The sequence below is a fragment of the Haliotis rubra genome, unplaced genomic scaffold (genome assembly GCF_003918875.1).
Source record: "Haliotis rubra isolate DU_JTF1 unplaced genomic scaffold, ASM391887v1 Scf47, whole genome shotgun sequence".
NCBI classification, from domain to species: Eukaryota; Metazoa; Mollusca; class Gastropoda; order Lepetellida; family Haliotidae; genus Haliotis; species Haliotis rubra.
This window is the reverse complement of record NW_025767157.1, coordinates 1,507,957-1,517,348: the sequence shown is the minus strand read 5'-3', so window position 1 is coordinate 1,517,348 and position 9,392 is coordinate 1,507,957. Positions and strand designations below refer to the sequence as shown.

Here is a 9,392-nt window from a genome sequence, read left to right as displayed (position 1 = left end):
TATTTGTGACGTCATCATCAACAACATTGGAAAGACGGAAGAGGTCTTTCACAAGAAGTGATTGTGTACTTTGTGAACATACTTTTAAGTCTCGTGAGTCATAAGAATCGAACACGACTTATTATAAGGACATCGTCTTAGTTATTCATTCTCTGTGTCGTGATTATAGATGTCACATTTGTTGACCTAACGCAGTGTAAATTCCGACAAGCAAACATATCTTTAGTCTGTAGTCACAGTCATGGGATTTCTAACGCACTTCTTCATCTGACGATTACTCATAGACTGATTGAAAAATTATCCGTCCTTAGTGTCAGTTCAGGTGGAGCAGTGCGAGGTAGGTGTTATAGGTGGAAGTATATTCTTGAAAATTACTGAAAATGTAAAAGGTTCATAGCTGTAAACCAACAATAAAAGACTACCAACAACAATATTTTGTTAGTTAACCGTGTCCACTTACTAATGTGGTTGAACATTATAAGAATATATGAATTATAGACAAATGAAAAACTTGATTAACCCTGAAAGTGAAAACTATTAGAAACGGGATGGAATACTTAAATCAATAGTATCAATATTTGACTCAATTGGGGAATGTTGTTTAAAGAGAGAGTACATTGACAGTTCTGTGTGTTTTTATATCATTCATGCAATAATTTCTGAGTGAGATGCCACACATTTAGCTTTTCATTCAATTCTCAAATCAGAACAGTGCCCCTTACTGCAAAGGCGACAACTGAATGGCTGCTCAGAGTGAAATGGCGTTGTACATGTTTTTTGTTAGAGGCACATGCGAAAGAAAGTTCATGAGTTCATCATATGAATGAATTTCAAAATACTAATTGCTTGAATGATTATAAGGCAACCCATTTTTTACCAAAGCTGAGATTAGGATATAAATATGAAGCCAATCACTCTACTACCCAGAGTTTCTTTCGACCAGCCAAGTACCTCTGTCTCATCATTAGATCTTACACATTCGGCTCATGTATATGTTATCAGTTTCATTTTGGATGAATATACACATTTAGATATACATATATCATGAAATGTTTTACTTTCATTGAGTAAAGATAGTAAAAAGGAAAAATATTTCCGTTGACATATTCATCATCCAAGTGTTATTGTTGAAGCCCTACAGAAAACTAACAATATAGTCACATTGATATCTGAAGCTACTTTTTCATACATTTCACTGTTACAGTTGTAAGATGATTATCCAAAGCAATATGTAAAGTGAACCAAAAGGCTTGCATCAAGCCTGTCCATTCTTGTTTCAGAAAAGTGGATTAATTTACAAACAGGAGAACATGTCACATGATTTGACAAGTTTAAAGTTGTCAGGCATAAGTCTACACCATGGTGTGGCCACTGGAGCAGAAAGTTTTCCTGTGGAATAAGCTTGAGAGTTACTGGGTATCGTTGACAAATAATAGCTCAGAATGGTTGACAATAAGTTGACCGTCCTGAAGTGTTGTTCGTAAACAACGGTCAGTAACCACTTACCTTACTAATCTCTGCTTGCTTTATTCCTTGGGAGAAGTTAATTAGTGCTATATAATCTTCTTCACCCAACCACTGGATTTTATAATAATGTTATGTTGTAGATTGTGGAAAGCTTACACATGTGTAAATGTTATTACTAAGTAATCTAATGTATAATGATGAATTAGAGCAGTGTATCGTGGCCTAAGTGGCGAGACAATATGTGTCCCGATACCAGTTTAATGAGGCGAGACGATATATCATGAATGTATTGGCAAGAGACCTGCGAGACGATCGTCATCACGATACAATAGTGGCGATATGATACGTATCCCGATACTTTACAATTTCTAAAAACAGAACAGATATGATATGTCGCGGGTTCAGGCCTGAGTCTTGCCAAGCAGACAAAATAACGAACAGAGACCCTCGTTCGTGTAAAACATCTCGTTTATTGCCTGTGAATTAAATACAACATTAGGAAGATGTTGTGTCAGCCATACATGTGGGATGGCTGACGGATGACAACTGAATGTGAATTCAAATTGTCAAATTAATTATTCAATTGATAATCAAATAGCACAGTGGCATATGTTATAGTTATATAACAATTGAATAATGGTGATTGTTTACATGATGACGTCACATAAAGCTGATGCATCATATTATTGCTAAAAATATATACAGTTGGTGTTGATAATAAAAGGTTTATAAAATATAATATAATTATACTTTCACACACTGTCTTACGTGCTTGTGCTTAAGTTAGTATGTGATACGCGATAGATATGTTTACTTTATGCGCGATCGGTAACAATATGTTTACTAACTTAAAATACTTAACTGATAATAATTAGATATTTAGCACTATGAAATAGAGAAAGGATATAGAGAGGGTGCTTACCTGTGAATTAAATACAACATTAGGAAGATGTTGTGTCAGCCATACATGTGTGATGGCTGACGGATGACAATTGAATGTGAATTCAAATTGTCATACGTCACAGGTGTAGAAGCCCGTGCTTTTGGTGGTGAGCCAAATACGGGTAGCACGTACAACTCCCTATATCAGACAGTGGAGAAGCAGCCTTCTGATGGAAAGATAGAGAAATAAAAGGCTGTCGGCGACAGATAGATAAAATGACTGAAACTCTATTTTTCATGCAGCAGAACTTGTGTTACATTCACACACACTTAAAGAGCTGTTAATCTAATAAAATTTCAGCATTTAATGCTTAAGAAAGTACAGTCAAACACATTCAGTATACCTTGATCTAATATAAATATATTTGAAACTGAAGTTTCCCTGAGGAAGTTGTGTTTCTACACCAAGTCTTTCACAAACAATTCAACGTAATTTAACAGAATTCAGAATCACTGAAAAAAACTCTTTAAGTCTGCTTTCTAAATTTGATCTTATCTTTGTTTTCATAGTTGTTAATAAATGGTGTTATTTGTCAAATAACTAAAACATAGTTAAATTACTTGAAGACAAGTATTCTACAGTTCACAGAGTTTGAAAAATGTTCACACTCTTTCACTTATACCCCAACTCCTTTGTTCATGTAACAAAAATAACAGATACAAACAAATTCCTATAAGTTCAATTTGTTTTTAAAATTCAGAAGAATTTCAAAGAGACTCTGTTCCTATTCCTAATGCAATACTCCTTTAAGTAGTACTTAAGTAGTATCGGGATATATCATATTGTGGTGATACATTGATGTATCATGGACCCTCGCGATATAAATGTCCTGATATATTGCCTAAATGTGTTTTGTATCGATGCACTTGTATCTCGTAGTTGATGATGCAAACATCGATACTATCGATGAACCGCTACACCACTATGATGAATGTGATATTTAGAACTATTGTGTCATATTTGACAAGTTTAATTTACTGATGTATTGTCATGTTAGCTTACATCTATGTAAACTACTAGCAGTGACATAGTTTTTGGTGCCAAATGACATTGAGCTATTACTGTGGCCTAAACATGGTTTCTTTTTCTTTTAGATGAACTGGTACATTTCACCTTTTTGTTTTAATATTTACGGTAGGATTGGCTTCTCGTTAGGACAGCAAGCTACATTTACACAATATTTCATCCATTGTCTTCAGGTTATTCTATAAACTATTCATCATGCCTCTCGAATGGTTATTTGGGCGTAAAAAGACGCCAGAGGAGATGTTGCGTCAGAATCAGAGAGCTCTCAACAAAGCCATGAGAGATCTGGATAGGGAGAGATCAAAGATGGAGCAACAGGAGAAGAAGGTCATTGCAGACATTAAAAAGATGGCTAAACAGGGTCAAATGGTAAGTTGTTGCATTTGTCCTTACGCAGACATAACAACATGGCATTACTTGAGCACAGATTAAATTTATGTACAACCTCCAGTTGGTTGAAATTGGTTGAAATGATTATTTTCTCCTAAAGACATATTTTGAGCATTGGTTGATGGTATTTGATATTGGTTGCAGGAGTCATCAATTTGTTGTCCATTATATGTGTTATTCTTTCATGAAACAATTAGCCATCATCACAGGTATGTTAGTACAAAATTTAGAATTTCAAATGACATGTTGCAAAGTATAGTTGAATATTAAGAAGACAGAAATGTTAATGGCCAGTTTTAACCTAATAATGTATGTCACAGGATGCGGTTAAAGTGATGGCCAAAGACCTTGTCCGTACCCGGCGCTACGTGAAGAAGTTCATCACAATGCGGGCAAACATCCAGGCAGTGTCACTAAAAATCCAAACACTCAAGTCTAACAATGCAATGGCACAAGCAATGAAGGGTGTGACGAAAGCCATGGCAACCATGAACAAACAGGTACTTGTCTGTTATCTTGGCATTAGTATGTTATTGTTATTGTCATGATCAGCCTGGTGCAACAACAAGGACAACACAGTTACAATGAATGTGTAGAGACTGACATTTTACTTCCAACTATGTCTACATCTCTGTCACACCTCAGTTGTATTTCCCTTGAAAAAATGATATTTGAAGTGCTCCCTGGATCTCAGCTGCAGAGATGTGTAGCTTTGTTACTAGTAGTAGGTGTGGTTGTAAGTGAAATTAGCAGTCAGCTCAAAGCAAAATGGATATCAGGAATGTATAACTGTTTATGTCATGGTATGGCTGAAATACTGCCGATGTGACTATAAATTTGAATTTACTAGCCCAAAGCGAAATTGTATAGATCATATTAATTTGACTCAGGGTCATGTGGAGTCAACATGTATGTTCATTAACATGTGGTTTCCTTGGCTAAATGTTTTAGATCTGAAGAAGTTAGCTTTGAAATAACTGAGACAGGCACTTGTAATATGAATGTGTGAGTAAATAAATGTGTTGGGTAAATGTTGTGAACCAGTTTTTACTCTAACAGGGCAATGACATCATGTTTGGATCTATCATATGTTGAAGTATCCTAGACTGAGACAAGGTCGGTCATGTGAATATTGATGATGTGGTTGTAGCTGAAGCTGCCCCAGATTCAGAAGATTATGATGGAGTTTGAGAAGCAGTCTGAGATCATGGACATGAAGGAGGAGATGATGAGTGATGCCATTGACGATGCCCTTGGAGATGAGGAGGATGAAGAAGAGAGGTAAGTAGTGCTAAATAAAAATGCAACAATCAAATTTCACCAGAAACATATTGGTTACAAGCTTTTTGGTAATGGATTTTCATGACTAACATGAAAATTATGACTTTCTGTTTGATAGAACAGAATCTAATGTGATTGTGCCAAGTTTTATGCTGTCAGGCATACTAAGTGTCATGCTGTGTTAGCAATATTGATACATTCTGTAGGATGTGAATTCTGAGAGGATTGTTCAGTGTTTATGGTACCATTGCTGTGTTGTGTTTAGTAAGGTGATCACTGTTTTGGATAAAAACATCAGACAAGCTGTCTTTGAAACTTTAAATTTTTAAGAGTAGCACAACAGATTGCGTTCACATTTCATAAATTGTAAATGATTTCTTTCTGAAGAGAAATAATAACTAGCTTTTTTATCTTGACAAGTTGTTGGATTTCATTGTTTGTGGAACATTGTGGCTGACTGGGATGGCTGAACTGACTTTCTGTGCTGATGACTTACTCTGACTCTGAGTGTGGGTTTGAATCCTGGATTGGACCCTAATCTAGGTTGTTATGGAAACTAATGATGTGACATTGTTTTATTGTAGTGATGCTATTGTGTCTCAAGTTTTGGATGAACTCGGCTTACAGATGGCAGATGAATTGTCAGGTAAGATAAACACCAAATATCCTGAAAGTTGTGAAGGGTTAATGCACAAATATGACATATTTCATGTTGTCTGATACCCAAGAGATGTTTCCCATGGAGATATTAGGAGAACTGGTTTCCAGGAACCTCTGCTTTTGGTATCTATGCAACCATGACTGAGCTTGAACATAACATACTGCAGCAGATAACAACACTTACTCTCACCGTGAGAAATTATGAGGGCAACTACACTTGAAATTATGAGGGCAAGTCTCCATAGTTGCTGTTGCCCGTGAATCATACTGCAGGAACCGCCTTAGGTTACATGTGAGGTGAGGTGAGGTGAGGTGAGGTGAAATTGGGTTTAACGTTGTGCTTGAGAATATTTCGCTCATATGACGACGTGCATGCGTGTGTATGTGTATGTGCGGCTGCTTGTACTAGCCCAGACTTAAGCTGGTTTTATAGTGGTAGCCCACTGAGATACCATGCCGTAGTGAAGCATGAATACTCCACTCTGACGCATTATACTGACTCCCAGCTGACCAGTCCTTGTTGTATCCATTAATGCTGAGCACCAGGCAGGGACCAACAAGTACCATATTTTAACATCTTTTGGTATGACACGGTCAGGGGTCGAACCCGCGACCTTGCACTCTCCGGGCTGACTCTCTAACCACTACACCACGGAGGTGGTCCTAGGTTACATGTACCATAACACTTTGGATTGATGTTTGTACAATAAGTGTCAGCCTATGGATTGCCATACAATATCACATTGTAGCCCAGTGAATATCTGGTTGAAATTTATAGCTTGTTACTTGAAGTAATAGGATCAGCAGGTCAGACTTGATGTTGTTGATACGTCCTCATAATCCAATTGCGCAGGTCAATGTTCATGATGTCAGTCACTAGATTGTGTTGTACACACTCAAACTAGCTAGAATATATCTGAATGTGGTGTTACACAACAAACAGACATGTCGTATTGCAGGTTGTTGTGATGAGCTGGGATCTTGAGGACTGCCATCCTTCACGAAATTTTCATATTTGTTACAAGTGTGCAACTAAATATGAAAATAGTATTTCTTCCTTAACTCATGCAATATGTCAATCAGCAAGAAGTCTAATTTTCATAAGAATTAAATTTTCAAAGACACAGAGGGTATTTAGCAACGGTCATGTCTTGTTTATTGACCAGTACGAAGTCTATTTATGTTTGAAGTGTGGCAGTTGTCCTTACAAGACTGTTCACTAATATTATCCGAAGCTGAGTTGCTGTAGTAGAAATGAAACTAAGTAATACAAGCGAATCACATGGTGGTATTGTGGTGTAGACGATTAGAATCATTACGCTTTGATGTCCCTACAGGAGATTTTAACAAAGTACAGTCACAAACACTGTTGTGTCGAACTCATGGTTGTCTTGAAGTAAGGCTGGGTCCCTGTGTATTTCTTGTTTTGTCATCAGTTTACATTTGTGTTGAACTGCTGCTGATATCTTGAGGTGTTTAGGGAGGTCCCTTCAACTTCAAGACAACAGGGGTGGTGGGGTGGCCTCGTGGTTAAAGTGTTTGCTCGTCACCCCGAAGATTGGATTCGATTCCCCACATGGGTACATGTGTGTTTCCAGTTTCTGGTGTCCCCCCCTTGATATTGCTGAAATATTGCTAAAAGCAGCGTAAAACTAAACTCACTCAAGACAATAGTCTTTCACTGTACTAATTGTAATTTTGGACAGCTGACAGCTTAATATATTTTTGAGGATCATCAATGTGTCTTGTTCTGTAGGTCTGCCAACTGCTAACCAGACTCTTTCCGCTGGAGCCTCCAAACAACCACAAGCTGCTGCTGCCGCCGATGTCAGTGCTGCAGATGCTGATCTTGAAGCAAGGTTAAATAATCTGAAGAGACAGTGAGACTGACAGACTCTATGGAATGATACAAGAGAGCTATTGCTTGAGGCAAGCTCCCTCTATAGCCAAACCCTTGGTGATGACAGCTGTTATGTGATCAAGGACAAACTTGAATGTAGCTTGTCATGGAAACACGAACATACAAGATAAAAGTGTTGTTGGCACAGTGGTGGCTTATTGTAACATGCCCTTATTGTAATGTTTGATTCCAAACTACATTTTTAATTCACTTTGGAAAGTTTCATAAACTACCGTCTCAACTTCTGGGTAGGAAGGATCCTGAAAGTGTCAGGTTACAGAAGTAAAGACTACAAAACTGTTCCCAGTGTATAAAACTGTCAGTTAACTAAATAGGTCGTTCACAATGTCATTATTCAAAACTGCTTTTCCACATTACGATCATGTTTTGTTCCTTTTTTACATTTCTGAGACATCTTTCATGTAATCCATTTTATGTTATCTAATTGGTTCTTTTAAGTTATGCTCTGCACATTTGAGTCTATTTTTAGGTCTTATTTTGTCCAGTTTAGGGTATTACACTGATTTATGTCAATGCTTATTAATATTCTAGTTTATATTCCATGGAACACATGTTCATACTGTTCTGTGTACAATCTAACTGTGCCCAATGAATACTGAAGGAAGCTTTGTGTTGAGTCTGTATGTGCTTACATGAAATGATCAGTCATAAGAGTTTAGTCTCATCAGTTGGTTGTAATGCTTACTACAGCAATGTTCATGTACAGAGGTTGATATTAGATGTTTGTCAATACTGCCATGCCTTCTTGTTGAAGAGACATTGGTTTTGTGTGTGATCTGATATTATTTATTGATCAGTCATGCTTGGTCAGTAGCATAGCTTTAGAACACCAGGGAATTGTTTCTTAAATAAACACCAGTCCTACTGAAAAAATATTCAAAAGTTTACAGAATTAAAATAGCACTGTACTGTACTTCCCCTCCAATGACAATATTGGATTTCATGGTCATCAAGAAATGTGATCAAATATCTTAATATATGAGCAAGCAGTTTTGTTCTGCCACCATTGTGCATACAGGCACAAATAATCTATTGATCAATGTTAGCCTTTATTTATCAAAGTAATGACTGCTTGTCAGTGATTCCAACCAGATATCACTATTCTTCTCTCACACCTGTGAAGAATTTTTAGTGTAAAAATGTATTTTTACTTGTGTATATATTAATATGTATGCGTTTTGAAGTAAACACTTTCAAACTGATATGTTAGGATTTATTTGTATTTCTTCAAGACTGAGCTCATAACAGATCCCAGAGTTCAATGGACTGCATATTAATGAAGCCACATCACCATTCTACATGTCTGCACACTGCTTTGCTTGCTTGTGATTGGCTGACATTTTAAGTCAAGGTCGCACAGTAAAATTGTTTCAATAGTTAAGATGACAATATTTGTCCCAATCTCAAAATTGAGACCGTATAAATATCAATAGTAAACAGTAACAAATACAAAGATCTTCACAGTACATGCAAAAAATGGGGATTGTAAACCAAAAGTCACTGTGTTCTTCAATCTGATTGGTTGAAAAACGTGATCAAATGGTATTTGATTCTCGGAAATTCTCTGCGTATTAATACATACAAACATCGCTCACACCATTGTATTGTTACGTCGTCAGCTGTGATGACGTCATTAAAATCATATTGTGACGTAAAGTCCGAATGACGTCACAAATGAGCAGTTCCAGATGCTACCATGGGAGA

At 36.8% G+C, this 9,392-nt stretch overlaps 1 protein-coding gene across 2 annotated transcripts; it reads left to right on the top strand.

The window, feature by feature from the left end:
• Nucleotides 1-2: 2 nt before the first annotated feature.
• On the top strand, nt 3-8,890 carry LOC124290593 (charged multivesicular body protein 2a-like). Of its 2 annotated transcripts, none has more exons than XM_046727352.1 (6): nt 3-93; nt 3,610-3,805; nt 4,147-4,326; nt 4,977-5,107; nt 5,692-5,753; nt 7,524-8,890. In XM_046727352.1, exons 2-6 carry the CDS (start codon nt 3,632-3,634, stop codon nt 7,649-7,651), a joined length of 675 nt encoding a protein of 224 aa, XP_046583308.1. In that variant the 5' UTR covers nt 3-93; nt 3,610-3,631; the 3' UTR covers nt 7,652-8,890. The 2 variants fall into 2 exon arrangements, with proteins under 2 accessions (XP_046583308.1, XP_046583307.1); XM_046727351.1 differs by lacking the exon at nt 3-93 and adding an exon at nt 134-337.
• The last annotated feature ends 502 nt before the right edge of the window (nt 8,891-9,392 follow it).

Bases quoted from the DNA above. Each gene is read 5' to 3' on its own strand.
- LOC124290593 (XM_046727352.1), top strand. From the start codon at position 3,632: ATGCCTCTCGAATGGTTATTTGGGCGTAAAAAGACGCCAGAGGAGATG. The intron at 3,806-4,146 runs GTAAGTTGTTGC...TGTATGTCACAG, and splicing joins TGGCTAAACAGGGTCAAATG to GATGCGGTTAAAGTGATGGC. The intron at 5,108-5,691 runs GTAAGTAGTGCT...GTTTTATTGTAG, and splicing joins GAGGAGGATGAAGAAGAGAG to TGATGCTATTGTGTCTCAAG.